The sequence below is a fragment of the Pseudonaja textilis genome, chromosome 1 (assembly GCF_049901715.1).
Source record: "Pseudonaja textilis isolate UNSWEBS1 chromosome 1, rPseTex1.2, whole genome shotgun sequence".
NCBI lineage: Eukaryota > Metazoa > Chordata > Lepidosauria > Squamata > Elapidae > Pseudonaja > Pseudonaja textilis.
Window position 1 is genome coordinate 331,208,500 of NC_141990.1, and position 14,657 is coordinate 331,223,156.

Here is a 14,657-nt window from a genome sequence, read left to right on the forward strand (position 1 = left end):
AGGCTTCTGTTGGGGAAGGGCTCACGAGAGTACATGGATTAATTCTCGGCTGTGGGTGGATGAAGTTTGGAGATACATAGCACAGTGCAGTGTTGCTAAGCAATTGGCTGTGAGGAGGAATAAAAATGTTTATCTCAGTGGGGTACCTTTTTTTTCCAGCTTGGTCGTTCCCTTCTACTTCCTTCCCACCAGCAATGCTCCTTGCAACCTTTTCTGGCACAAGGACGAGTACAATGTCTGGTATAATAGATTTCTTTGCCAGCTAGTGAGGGTTAGTTTCATATTAGGCATTTTAAAAAAAAGAAATTGGGGATCTTCTGATTCCTTAAATGAAGTAGGACAAAATAGAGGATTGAAACAAAGCATGTGGAAGGGCCAGTTTCAGATTTCTAGAATAGCTCTTGGTACAAGAACTGTAAAGTGGCCGCACTATATCAAGCTGAAATGTACTTGGCTACTGTCAGTCTTATCAGGTAGACCAGGTAGGAAACATGACCTGTTTCTAACTAATTTTACTAATTCTATTTTATGATAAAACTTCGTTGATAGAATTTTGCAAGTTATTAGATGAGGCAAACTTTTAGATTCTGGTATAACACAGCATGTTGTGTTTATATTATCTCCAGAATCCTGGTCAGGATACAAGATTAGGAGAAAATCAAAATTATGAGAATTCTAAATCCATTAGTAGCTACTAAGAAATCCTATAGCGGAGCTTCCACAGACAGTCTACTCCAGATATAAAATCCTAGGACTGCCCCCTCAATGTAGCCTGCATCTGACAATGGAAGTTGTGCATTCCTTCCTAAATGACAGAAAATCTTCCACTCCTGGGACCTCTGGTTGGCCTAAGTCAAAGGGGGTACTCGCTTAATGGAGGTTTTAATCAAGAGTTCTTGTGATTGCTTTATCCAATTATCCAGTCTTTAGGCCTTTAGAGATGTGAACTGTCTAGTTTTTATAGTTTTTGTTCCTTCCTGTTCTTTGAGCGCCATGCTGTCTGCAACACATAGGAACGGTGGTGGCGTCGTCGTAGAAGATACATGGTGGGACTGGTGGGTGGTAGCATCTGGTCTTCTTCAGCTCCAGCAACCTGATGCTGTATCACATTGGAAGGTTTCCCATTTCCATGGGGACAGAAATTGGTGGGTGGACGTATACTTGATACATAGAGTGAATCTTGAATCTGCCTCCGAGTGAACGGGAGGGAATTGTTAAAATTCTTTGGCATTTGGGGCCAAAGAAGAAAAGAAAACAGGGGAATGGAACTCTCTAGATGCCCTGAGAATTAAATAGAACTTCCATATGCAGCTAATCTTCAATTTACAACTGTAATTGATCCCAGAATTACGCTCATGTCAGAGTATATTCATGAACTGGAATAGAGCTTGGTAACAAGGTCAGCCAATGAATAGGCATAGCAACTGAGTCAGCCAATGAGGACTGTTTGGAAACTGAAACTAGAAGTAGCCTAGGTGTGGCTCTATATTAAGCTCTGCAACTTTGCAGCTAAATTGAGCTCTGAGTCTGTCTATTGAAAATGAAACTGCTTCTCTCCTCTGCTTGCTTGCTAAACTAAAGTGAAACTGATGTCTGTTTCTATGCCCCTGTAAGTTGCTTGCAACTTGTTTCTGTTTGAGTTTGCTCGATGTTGGAGAAATCTACAACTGGTTTGTATAATTTACTTATTATGTTTATAAAGATGTTAAGTGAAGCATCAGTCATCTGTGTTTATTTTTCTGGTGCTGAATTAATGCTGCAAAAATCTGGACAGATCATAAGTCATGCCAGTTGTTAAGTGGGTCATCATGTGACCATGGCCGATTGTATGACCTTTTGGAGGACTGTTGTTAAGTGAACATATAAAGTAAAAGGTAAAGGAGTCCCTGAGGATTTTACTCCATTAGTCGTTGCTGACTATATGGCTAAGTGAACATGTGAACAAATGAATTGAACTCATTGTCTGAAATGGGCATGAAATGATAATAAATTGTGGTCACAATTTATTGTGGTCAGCAAATGTGGTTGGTTACCAAGTACCCCAAATGCAAAAAGATGACTCTGGTGGAGGGGAGAATCCAGCCATTTGAACTTTGAATCTGGGTTGTAAATGTCTATGGAAGAGTTTCAGTCTCACCCAGGTCATGGTTGTCCCAAAGGTGCTTTTTTCAGGAGGCAACTGGACTTTCTTGTTTTTCTTTGAAGATGTTTCGCTTCTCATCCAAGAAGCTTCTTGAAAAAGACCGTCTACATCAAAATTGAATAGTCCTCCCTCAAAAGAGGGGGAGAGATATGACCATCTATTTCCAGCCTACAACAAAGTCAACATTTGCAAGAAGGCTCCACACCCATTTGCATTACTCAAGTGACCCTGAGATCACAGATAAGCCTCCAAGTGGCCTCAATGACTCTCTAAAAGAATGCAGATGACCAGTTGTCTGCAAGGAATACACTGCTCAAAAAAATAAAGGGAACACTTAAACAACACAATGTAATTCCAGGTCAATCACACTTCTGTGAAATCAAACTGTCCACTTAGGTAGCAACACTGATTGACAATCAATTTCACTTGCTGTTGTGCAAATGGAATAGACAACAAGTGGAAAGCATAGGCAGTTAGCAAGACATCCCCAATAAAGGAATGGTTCTGCAGGTGGTGACCACAGACCACTTCTCAGGTCCTATGCTTTCTGGCTGATGGTTTTGTCACTTTTGAATGCTGGTGGTGCTTTCACTGCTTCCCATCAGTGGTAGCATGAGACAGAGTCTACAACCCACACAAGTGGCTCAGGTAGTGCAGCTCATCCAGATGGCATATCAATGCGAGCTGTGGCAAGAAGGTTTGCTGTGTCTGTCAGCGTAGTGTCCAGAGCATGGAGGCGCTACCAGTAGGCAGACCAGTACATCAGGAGACGTGGAGGAGGTCATAGGAGGGCAACAACCCAGCATCAGGACCGCTACCTCCGCCTTTGTGCAAGGAGGGACAGGAGGAGCACTGCCAGAGCCCTGCAAAATGACCTCCAATGGGCCACAAATGTGCATGTGGCTACTCAAAAAGTCAGAAACAGACTCCATGAGGGTGGTATGAAGGCCCAACGTCCACAGGTGGGGGTTGTGCTTACAGCCCAACACCGTGCAGGACGTTTGGCATTTGCCAGAGAACACCAAGATTGGCAAATTCCCCACTGGTGCCCTGTGCTCTTCACAGATGAAAGCAGGTTCACATTGAGCACATGTGACAGGGTCTGGAGAGGCCGTGGAGAACGTTCTGCTGCCTGCAACATCCTCCAGCATGACCGATTTGGCAGTGGGTCAGTAATGGTGTGGAGTGGCATTTCTTTAGGAGGCCGCACAGCCCTCCATGTGCTCGCCAGAGGTAGCCTGACTGCCATTAGGTACCGAGATGAGATCCTCAGACCCCTTGTGAGACCATATGCTGGTGCGGTTGGCCCTGGGTTCCTCCTAAGGCAAGACAATGCTAGACCTCATGTGGCTGGAGTGTGTCAGCAGTTCCTGCAAGATGAAGGCATTGATGCTATGGACTGGCTCACCCGTTCCCCAGGCCTGAATCCAATTGAGCACATCTGGGACATCATGCCTCACTCCATCCACCAACACCACCTTGCACCACAGACTGTCCAGGAGTTGGGGGATGCTTTTTGTCCAGGTGTGGGAGGAGATCCCTCAGGAGACCATTCACCACCTCATCAGGAGCATGTCCAGGCATTGTAGGGAGGTCATACAGGCACGTGGAGGCCACACACACAACTGAGCCTCATTTTGACTTGTTTTAAGGACATTACATCAAAGTTGGATCATCAACCTGTAGTGTTTTTTTCCACTTTAATTTTGAGTGTAACTCCAAATCCAGACCTCCATGGGTTGCTAAATTTGATTTCCATTGATAATTTTTGTGTGATTTTGTTGTCAGCACATTCAACTATGTAATGAACAAAGTATTTCATAAGAATATTTCATTCATTCAGATCTAGGATGTCTTATTTTTGTGTTCCCTTTATTTTTTTGAGCAGTGTATAAATCTTTCCATTCTCCACTATCCAGTTGGAGCTGAAAAAAGTTCATTGGTGGAGAACTGAAACATCTTCACAAAAAAAAAAAAGCAAGAAAGTCCATTTGCTTCTTGGAAAAAACACAACTTTGGGACATCTGGGTTGTAAGTACCTTTCTTGATTCTGTTGTAACTTTGAAAGGTTGCTAACCATCCTGCCATAAGTTGAGGACTACCTCTCTGGGTGAGCATCAGGCTAACTCTGCCCACTGCTAGGAGTTTGATCCTGACTGGCTCAAGGTTCACTCAGACTTCCATCCTTCCCAGGTTGGTAAAATGATGACCCAGATTGTTGGAGGCAATATGCTGACTCTGTAAACCGCTTAGAGTGTGCTAGAAAGCAGTATTGAGCACTATAAGTGCTATTGCTATATGACCATTCTATCTGCATTCACTCGACATGTGGACAGCCAACCAGGAAAACCTATGAGTTTCCCTGAGCTATTGCAATGAAGACATCAAGATGGGATGCTTGTTTTTAGAGGTTGCTGCCTTGGAAATACAGATAATCCTCTATTTATGACCACATTGAAGCCAAAATTCCAGTTGCTACGTGAGATGGTTATTAAGCAAATCTTGCCACTTTTTATGACTTTTCTTGTCATAAAGAAAAGTGGCGCAGTGGTTAGAGTGCTGTACTGCAGGCCACTTCTGCTGACTGTCATCTGCCTGCAATTTGGCAGTTCAAATCCCACCAGGCTCAAGTTGACTCAGCCTTCTATCCTTCCGAGGTGGGTAAAATGAGGACCCAGATTGTTGGGGGCAATAGGCTGACTCTGTAAAACTGCTTAGAGAGGGCTGTGAAGCACTGTGAAGTGATATATATGTCTAAGTGCTATTGCTATTGCTAGTTGTTAAGTGAATCACTGCAGTGATTAAGTTAGTATCATGGTTGTTAAGGGAATCTTAACAACCCCATTATTGTTTGCTTGTCAGAAGTCCACAAAAAGTGATCATGTTGCAACCATCCATCATAAATACATGCCAGTTGCGGTGTGTGTGTGTGTGTGTCTGAATTTTAATCATGTGACTGGGGATGCTGCTGTGGTCGTGAAAAATGGGGACAAGTCACTTTTTCAATGCTGTTGTAACTTTGATGGGTCACTGAATGGTTGTAAGTCAAGGACTACCTGTAGAGAGTAGGGTCAAAGTATCTTTACCAAGGGCCTTCTTCTCAATTTGCGTTCTTAAGGAAAAAGCATCATCAGCTAATAATTTCTAATGAATCTTATCTGGACAAGGTTTGTCTACTATTGATTTTTACTGTTTTTCTCATATAATAAGGCTGGGTCTTATATTTTTTTTGAGCCCCGAAAAAATGGCTAGGCCGTCTTTTCGGGGGTGACTTAATTCCCCCCCTTGCATCTTCAGGCAGGCAGGCAGCGACGGCTTAGATGTTGACCTCGGTGTTGGTGGGGCACTTTGTATCGGGGTCAACGCAGGCAGCACCATATCCGGGTGCGCAACAAAAGTACTTCCTAACGGCAAGCCCCCCCCCCCCACCATTCCCCCCCCATTTCGCATGTTTTAATATAGGTCTTAATTTGGGGGGAGGGGCTTAATTTCATTTCATGCCTATAAAACATGCTGGGATTTCCTATTGTTGGAGAAACAGGGTAGCTCCAGCATAGACCATGGTTTGGCCCCCAGGATGCCGTATTGACTATGTCTTTGGTTTGATCCCAAAGCCTTTCCAACTTATTGACGCCTTTCTCCGCCTGAATGAATGAGCATTGTGCTGTAACGCATCGTCCCTCTCCTAGTGCATTTATGTGGTTGGAGAGCTGCCTTCGGAAAGAGACTAGATGCTCCAACTCCCAAACCACTAAAGTCTCCTCCTCCTCCTCCACCTCCTCCTCCTCCTCCTCTGTACCTTCCAACAGAATACTCTTGACTTCACTTTTTTCCTCTCTTTTGCCAGAAGATTTCCAGACAGGGAAGAAAGAACACGGAGGACGACTGACTGCCAGCCCAGGAAGACGGCCTCACAGGGGAAGCCACCAGCTTCTCCTACTGCTCCAGGTGGGAAGGGAATCTGCCGTTGGGAAGCTGGGGGGCGGGGTGGGGGGGGTGTTGGCTGATGGTGAAGAATGAGTTCACCAATTTCCGGAAGTGTATTTTTTAAAGGTGGGACAGGATGAACCTGGAGAGTGGAACTGTTTACCCGTTGGCAAACATAAATTTTTCCAGGCTGTTTTTTTTTTAATATCCGGACTCTTGACATCTCTCCTTGCTGGCTGAAGCTGCCTTTTGATGGGTCCTTGAATGCCCTCGGTTTCTCTGCTCTTTTCCTTTACCTGTTCCCCCTTTTCCCCTTCTGTGAATTGGGCCTTTGACTCCTTTACAAAAGGTAAGTAAGAAATGAGCGATTAACTTGGGAGACCAACTTTCTGAACTCGGATGAAACAACAATGCTAGGAATCAGAGAAAATATAAAAAAGTAACAAGGGGGGGAAGACCTACCTGCATTTATTTACAGATCTGGTATTTGAATAAAGGTCCCCGCTTTATTTACTTCCAGAGTAAATGAGTAGAAGGGGACAGGTCTATAGTAATCTATAATTTGACAAAGAAATGTCAAGAGGTGAATGGGAAAGATTGTAGAGGCAAGACCATAGAGAATAATGTGCTTTCCCCTCCCTTACATGTTTCTTGTGTCTACCTGCAGTAGGATGCCCTTCCCCAGCCAGGCACTATCCAGGTATGCTGGCACTGCCACTCACAAAAGTCCCAAGCTAAGATGGCTAAGAAACATTTGGAAGCTGCAGCCTCAATGGTGCAGAAAGGATGACTTGCGGTCTGTCTTATATCCTTAGGTCATTAACTGAGCCATTAATGTGCTTTTGCTACGAGAAATTCTGCTTTTTCCTGGTTGTGGTCTATTTTAAAGAACAAATTGTTCATAGAATTGAGTCAGTCCATAAGAGAGGACTCGAAACACCCTGTCTTGCTCAAGCTGATTAGATTTGTATGTCTTTCATGAATTCGACTACTGTTTTTTTAATTATAGTTTTTGGGATCCATTAGGCTCACGCAGGACATGTATTTGCTAAGGATATAAGCAAGAATGTAAATAGAGACCTCAGGCAAAAGTATATGCTGATTTTTTACATAAGGCGTTTAATTTATTACGTGGATCAATTGCTGAGTATATTGTGCGATTTCTTTGTGGTGCTTTCTAAAAATGGTGATCGTATTTCCTTGGGAAAAAACAAAGGACAAATCTGAAAAAGGAGCAGATCTGAAAGACATTCATAAACATGAATTGTAATTGTTTTGTTTCATAAAAGAAAATTCAGTAGCAAAACCGAGAAAAACTTTTCAAAAAATAAATGTTGAGTTTTTGAAAAATAAATAAATCTAAAGGACAGCTTTCTGAAATGAAGGACTGCCCTTCATAATAAAAGGTTGCAGAGTTATTGTATTTATAAACCATGTTTGAAAGTTTAATCTGTTGTATGAATCCAAATAATTGGATTTATTTATTAAATCAAGACTGAATAAACTGTAGCTTTGTGTGATCTGGGAATCTAATCGATATGCAATAAATTGAAAAGAAAGCAGGTAATTGATCAGTCAGAGACCTTTTTGTTGGTGAGTTGGTTGGTTTATAGCTAGCTCGCTAGGTTGGTAGGTAGGTAGTCAATTCATTGTTGATGCCTTGAGATGAGGCCATCAACCCAGACAGCCAGAAAGGTTGGCAATAGCTGGAAGATGGAGGAATCTGGGTGTCACCTAGGATTTCTGGCAGGAAAGGATTATTTCAAGATCCTGACGTTCTCTTTTTTCTGGTATTGTAACCTCCAAACTTGGTGTGCCCTGCCCGCACCACTGGCATCCCCCAAATGTCCTGATTGTCATTCTTTAGTGTTTCAGGGAGGTGGGGAGCTCTTGGATAATTAGCCAAATGCTCAAGGACCTGGCAGGCAACCAGGAGTGGGAAAAAGCCAGATGGCTGACATTCCAGTCCTAACCTGCCTTTTGATGCTCAGTTGTGGCCAAGAGGTATTTGGTACCACCTGTGGGATAAGATAGGCAACTAATGTGGTTCGAGAATATTGCATATTCCTGCTAAGTTGGAAAAGCCCTATTGCTCTGCTGTTTTGCAGAAGGTCCCAATGAATCCTAGCAGCTCCGGTGAAACAGTAATGGGAAGGATTTTGGGGGCATTTATCGAAGTCAGAGTAAATAGCATTGAGCGTAGGTAGATCAAGAGAGAGGCAGATTCATTGAAGTGAAATGATTTGATTTTAAGTTGATTTACTCAAGAGGGGTTCTTACAATCCTTTGGCATGAAATAATATGTGCAAGGCAAGGGTCTTCAAACTCGACAACTTTAAGACTTGTGGACCTCAACTCCCAGAATTCCTGAGCTAACATGACTGGAAGAGGAATTCTGGGAGTTGAAGTCCACAAGTCTTAAAGTTGTCGAGTTTGAAGACCTGTGGTGTAAGGAGTGGGAAGTCATATAGGCTAACCCTTTTCTGGTCAGCAATGCCCTTGATCAGGATCATGTTCAGATGTCCTGTACTCAAGGAGAGCCTTTGGGCCATTCTGGATCTGTATGCATGGCGAGGAGTCCCATCTGTATCCTTCTATCTATCCAAACATACATCTCCTTGGTTCTAGACCTCTGGGGGTCTGTGGGAAATGTGTGTTGACTGCTGAGGCAATAGTAGTATTTTCTGGCCAAAATATTATTAGTTTGTTTATATTCCACCTTCATTATTTTTACAAATAACTCAAGGTGGCAACCATATCACACACTCGTCCTTCTCCTATTTTACCCACAACCACCACCCTTGAGGTGAGTTGGGCTGAGAGAGGGTGACTGGCTCAATATCACTCACCTGGCTTGCTTTCATGGCTAAGGCAGGGTTAGAACCCATGGTCTCTTGTTTTTAGCCTGGTGACTTAACCACTACAAACTTGCTCTCTGAGATGATATGATATCTGAGAAGAAGAGATGTTTTCTCTGAGAAGAGAAAATAGCAGTGAATATTCTCAGATTCATGAGTTAGGAAAAGAGAACTGTTGCCAGTTGGAATCAATTCCAGTGGGTTGTGTGACCTAACAGAATAACAGAGTTGGAAGGGACCCCGAAAGTTTTCTAATCTACCCCACCCTGCTCAAGTGGGAGACCCTATACTATTCCAGACAAGTGGCTGTCCAGTATCTTCTTAAAAGTCTCCAGTTGGTGGAGTGCCCACAACTTCTGAAAATAAGCCATCCAGAAGAAGGCGTCTATTGTTTTGTAGGGCACAAGATTAATGCTCTGAAACTGCAGAAGAGCAGATTCTGGTTGAAATTTAGGAAACTTAGTTAGGAACCTTTGGTGGGAGCACCACTTGCATGCATGTCTTTGAGCAGGGCTTGAATGACATTTCCTGGGGATGCTTTAATTTGGGATTCTGCATTGGGTAGGGGCTACTACTTAATGGCCTGGCCGTCCCCTTACTACTTTATGATTCCTTATTGTATTCATCTCTCTCTCTCTCCCCCTCTCTCTCCCTCTCTCCCTCTTGCTCCCTCTCCCTCTCTCTCCCCCCTCTCTCCCTCTCTCTCTCTCCCTCTTTCTCCCTCTCCCTCTATCTCTCCATCTCTCTCTCTCCCTGTCTCTCCCTCTCTTCTCCCTCTTCCTCTCTTTCTCCCTCTCCCTCTTTCTCCTCTATCTCTCTCCCCCTCTCTCCTCTCTCTCTCCCTCTCCTCTCTCTCTCCCCTCTCTCCCTCTCTCCTCCCTCTTTCTCCCTCTCCCTCTCTCCCCTCTTTCTCCTCTCCCTCTCTCTCCCTCTTTCTCCCTCTCCTCTCTCTCCTCCCTCTCCTCTGTCTCTCCTCTCTTTCTCCCCTCTCTCCTCTTTCTCCCTCTCCCTCTCTCCCTCTATCTCTCCCCTCACCCTCTCCCCTCTCCCCCCTCCCTCTCTCCTCTTTCTCCTCTCTCTCTCTCCCTCCCTCTCCCCCTCTCCTTCCTCTCTTTCTCCCTCTCTCCCTCTCCCCCCTGCATATGCAGGAACATAGGTATACAGGTGGATTTTAAAAAATGTGCTGACAGTTTCTTGCCATGACTGAATGGGACTTCCAAGAGAGTGGCTAGTTAAATCAGTACACAAGGACTGAAGCAGCTATGTGGGGGAAGAGCCAAATTTCCCAGCCTCTTAAATCCTCTTTCTGCTTTTTCCTGTACAGCTTCTTGGGGCTTCTGACTCTCTGGATGTTGAGTCCCATTATGGGTGAGCATCAGGCCCACATCAACAGCCTCTTCCTGAATGAGGAGACATCTAAGCAGCTTGAATCGGGGAGCCGGGTGCATCGTTTCCGCCAGTCCCTGGAGAAGCGGGCAGCACATGCCAGGAAGCAAATGTACAACATCACTCGAGAGAGTGTCAAGGGCTTCTTCCAGAGAAATGCTTTTGTGCTACTCACCATCTTGGCTGTCCTGCTGGGTATGGAGAAAAGGGGCCTTTAAGGGATCAAGGCATGGGAAGGCCAGGGAGGGCGTGGAGGGATCTTGAGCCATTGAACTGTGCGTCTCTGTGCCTGGGCAGAGGGTCCAGGGGAAATTGTAACTCATCCCACCTTTAATTGAGAAGTATCAACTTCCTGCTTTCAAGGTGTTTTCACTGATTTTTAAAAATTCAAACTATGTTTTAGAACAAGGGTCCTCAAACTTGGCAAGTTTAAGACTTGTGGATTTCAACTCCCAGAATTCCTGAGCTGGAGGAAGAATTCTAGGACTTGAACTCCACAAGTCTTAAAGCTGTCAAGTTTGAAGACCTCCATTTTAGAAAAACAGCTTAAAAAAACACAGTACAGTAAATGAAGTAAGCTAGGCTGGACATTGCAAAGTTAACCATCTTTTTTGAACTGGTGCATTTCCTAAGTCTAACAAGATGGGAGAGAATAGTAGCTGCTTAAAAGATAGAGTTTTTGTATCAGTCAAGAGGAACAGAAAGGTGTTTTTTTTTTAATTGCCAGCTGGATCCTCTCCTGTGAGATACTGTTTTTCTAACTTTCATTTCTTCTCCCTCTCAGTTTTGCTTTCAGGTCCCTTCACAACCCTCTTATTTATTTACTCAGTCTAATTCAGCGTTTCTCAACTTTAGTAACTTCAAGCTGCATGGATTTCATCTTCCAGAATTCTTCAGCTGGCGTACTGGCTGAGAAATTCAGGGAGGTGAAGTCCACAGGATTTAAAGTTGCCATGATTGAGAAGACCTGATCTTATTTTTCTGACGGTTCCAAAACATTTGGAGGGAATTGGAAGGCATTTGTCCCTCATTGGAAAACCTCTTGTCATTTTCCATAATAATTCTTTAGAGTTCTTTTTCAGAAGAGAAAATGTTTCTTGTGGTGCAGAAACCTGAACAGGAGTTTTGGGGCAGGGTTTCTTTATAAGGTGACATGCAAATCACTTTTGTTGTGAATAATGGCAAAGCATAGCAGGAATTCCTTGAGATGCTGATGAGGTTCTATAGAGAATAGCTTGGAGGTGTAAGTGTCCCATGTCAATACATCCTTATGACCTGGAGGTAGGTTATGCTCAATGCTAAGTATATTTTGTGCATGATCTGAGACAGGTTTATTTTTTTCTTGTTATTTGATATGTTATGGGCTGAATTTTTGCCATTCTTTGCTGGTTTGGGAACTGAAATTAAAAGATCTACAAACTCTTGCTGTTGAAAAGCATCCTTGTTGTGTTAATGAATGGTCATTCAAAGTCAAGCCCTTCTCTTGAGGTGTTTCCACCATTTTCATAACCTCTGATCCCTGCCTTTGCTGGGTTGGTATCTTTGCTAGGTTGGCATCTGACATCTTACGTGAGTGATTGTCTCCTGTAATTGGGAATGTTAATGAGAATTTGTTAAAAGGTAAGTGCTCCAGGAAAATTGTTGTCACTGTTTTCATACCAGCTAGACAGATCCTTCCCTTGTGGACTTGGTGGTTGGCGCTGGGCTGACATCTGACAGTTTAGATAAGTGATTATCTCCTACAACAGGATCTGGCTCCAAGATTGGTTGGTAGTTTGCTTTTGTTTCCAACTTGTATTGAGTTATAGCCAGTTGTATTGAAGCTGAGGAACTACAGTAGGAGGTGCAAAACTGGGATTTACCCCGTAGGCTGTTCAGCTTCCTTTTTTTTTTCCTGTGCAAATTAGGGTCTGTCATACCCTTAACGTGTACTAACACAATCCTGTGGAGGTTTGGAAGTTGATTTAACAGCACACATTTGGGGAAAAGCCACCTGTTTTCCAAAAACATAAAAGAAAGAACCCCAGGAAACTAAGTAAATTAAATAGTCATGAGTCAGTTCAGTTTGACGTGGATGGAATGTTGATTGAAACCAGGCCAACAATTGTTCTTTCAGATTTCTAATTTAAAACAAAATAAAGGAAAGCTCTTAAAGTAAAAGCAGCTGGAAGTGAACTGTTTCTTTTTCTCCTTCCTTCCTTCCTTCCTTCTTCTTTCTCTCATATGTGATATAAAGTGTTATACATACTAGTCTTCACTCTTATTAAATTCAGTTCATTGTACACAGTAGTATTGCGACTGAGAGGATGTGGAATTAATTGTGAAGTGTGGACAAGAATGTAGTTCAGGCATCCCAAATCTCATGCATTCCAGATACATTGGGAATGTGCAGTTCCACTTTAATTGGAAATGAGTTATTTCCCCAAAGGGGGAGGGTAAACCCAGTTTACATGCATGTTTTGGATTGTTTGCAGACAAGATTGCTGGAATTGCAAAGTCCCTGGCGGCCTGGGTCATATATTAACGTAGTCTGTTTGGCTTGTGCAGTAAATCGTGCAAATCCAACCACTCTGATTTATTTGGCATTCATGGTTAAACAAATCACTGAATTCAGGGCCATGCTATTGTGTGCTGCTTTTTTTAATCTGCTTTGGCACAACTTTTAAGAAGGATTGGTGGGTGACTGGGATTTTTCATAATAGAGACGCTTTTCCTATAAATTTGGGGGACGGGGTTTCCATTAAAGAACTCATAATAAGACTGAGTAATATTTGATATTTGTTGAGGCCATTCCTACAACCAAAAGTGATAAACAGGGAAATATCCATCTTCAGTTCCATTTATTTACTGATGGGCAGAGGTGGTATTCAGCAGGTTCTGACCAGTTCTGGAGAACCGGTAGTGGAAATTTTGAGTAGTTCAGAGAACCAGCAAATCCCACCTCTGACTGGCCCCGACCCCATCTATTCTCTGCCTCCCATTGAGTCCCAGCTGATCGGCTGGCTCTTCTTTTGTCGCCCTGCACAGGAGAACGGAGCTGGAAAGCAGGTTAGTGGGGTGGGGAGGGAATGGGATTTTGCAGTATATCCTTCCCCTAGAACTGGAGAGGGATTGGGGATTTTGCATTATCCTTCCCTTTCCCTGTCACACCCACCAAGCCATGCCACGCCCACAGAACCAGTAGTAAAAAGTGTTGAATCCCACCACTGCTGATGGGATGATAAGAAGCATTTTCCGTCTGAGCTCCATGTGGTTAATAAGCATGTTAGACAGGTTGGGGAATTCTAGGAGTTGAAGTCCACGCACCTTCAAGTAGCCAAGATCAAGAAACATTGGCCTAGAATGTCAGTAAACACAAACTGAGACAGACAGTAGCAGTGGGAAAGCAACCTTGCTTTGGGAAGGCATCCCTAATGAAGCCTCCATATGCTGGGTCTCAAGGTCTGGTGGACCAGACTGAGCCCACAGACTTGAACACCTGGACAAAAGGTGGGGTATCAATACAGATAAATAACATTGAAGACAACTGAACAAAAGCCCTGTTCTTTTGTCAGGAGTGGAATTGTAACATTTTTCCTTCTCGGCTTCATGTCTCCCAGGGATTACTCTGGCCCTCGCGCTGCGGCCATATCGGATGACCTATCGCCAGATCAAATACTTCTCCTTTCCTGGGGAGCTGTTGATGCGAATGCTGCAGATGTTGGTTCTTCCACTAATCGTCTCTAGCCTTATCACAGGTGAAATGAGTAGCTTTGTCTTAAAGTCCAATCAGATCAGCAAAGTGCTGCGCAGCTTCTGGCAATTTGGTGCTACAACGGGGGTAGGGACCATTTTTTTCAGAGGTGCTTCATACAGGTGCTTGGTTTTGGGAGAAGCCACAGGGATGAATGGTTCCCAGAGCACCTAGAAGGGGAAGACTCAATGACCATTGAACTACGGTTCTGATCTGCCTCTTTTAGATAAGCCCTCTCTTTTCTGGTTGCAATTTTATCCCTTTGGGATTACAAACTGTCCGTTTCTTTTCTTTGGGTGTGTTCAGGGTGCAAAACTAGCTAAGGTACATGTCTACAGAGATTCTCAGCCATCCAGGTCATGGTTGTCCCAAAGGTGCTTTTTCAAGAGGCAGTTGAAGAAGCTTCTTAGGCGAGAAGCGCAATGTCTTCAAAGAAAAAAGCAAAGTCCAGTTGCCTCTTTAAAAAACCACCTTTGGGATTAGCTAAGGTGCCTTCTCTAGTTTCCATCTTTCTACCAAACAGATCGTGTCAGGACTAGAGATGGGAAGGCCTGGAAAAATCCCAGAAAAATTGGGAAAAAAACATGCCCTCCCGTTTTTTTCTAAATGG

At 43.7% G+C, this 14,657-nt stretch overlaps 1 protein-coding gene across 5 annotated transcripts in view; it reads left to right on the forward strand.

Moving 5' to 3' along the window:
• LOC113435203 (excitatory amino acid transporter 1-like) overlaps positions 1-14,657 on the forward strand; it is a 31,108-nt gene that overhangs the window by 7,192 nt on the left and 9,259 nt on the right. The window contains exons 2-5 of one of the 5 annotated variants that reach the window (XM_087922855.1): positions 4,032-4,174; positions 5,991-6,091; positions 10,253-10,509; positions 13,914-14,051. In XM_087922855.1, the coding sequence (XP_087778981.1) occupies positions 10,278-10,509; positions 13,914-14,051 (370 nt within the window). In that variant the 5' untranslated portion in view covers positions 4,032-4,174; positions 5,991-6,091; positions 10,253-10,277. The remainder of the gene's footprint in view (positions 1-4,031; positions 4,175-5,990; positions 6,092-10,252; positions 10,510-13,913; positions 14,052-14,657) is intronic. The other 4 variants (XM_087922854.1, XM_087922857.1, XM_087922856.1 and 1 more) reach the window with 4 other exon arrangements.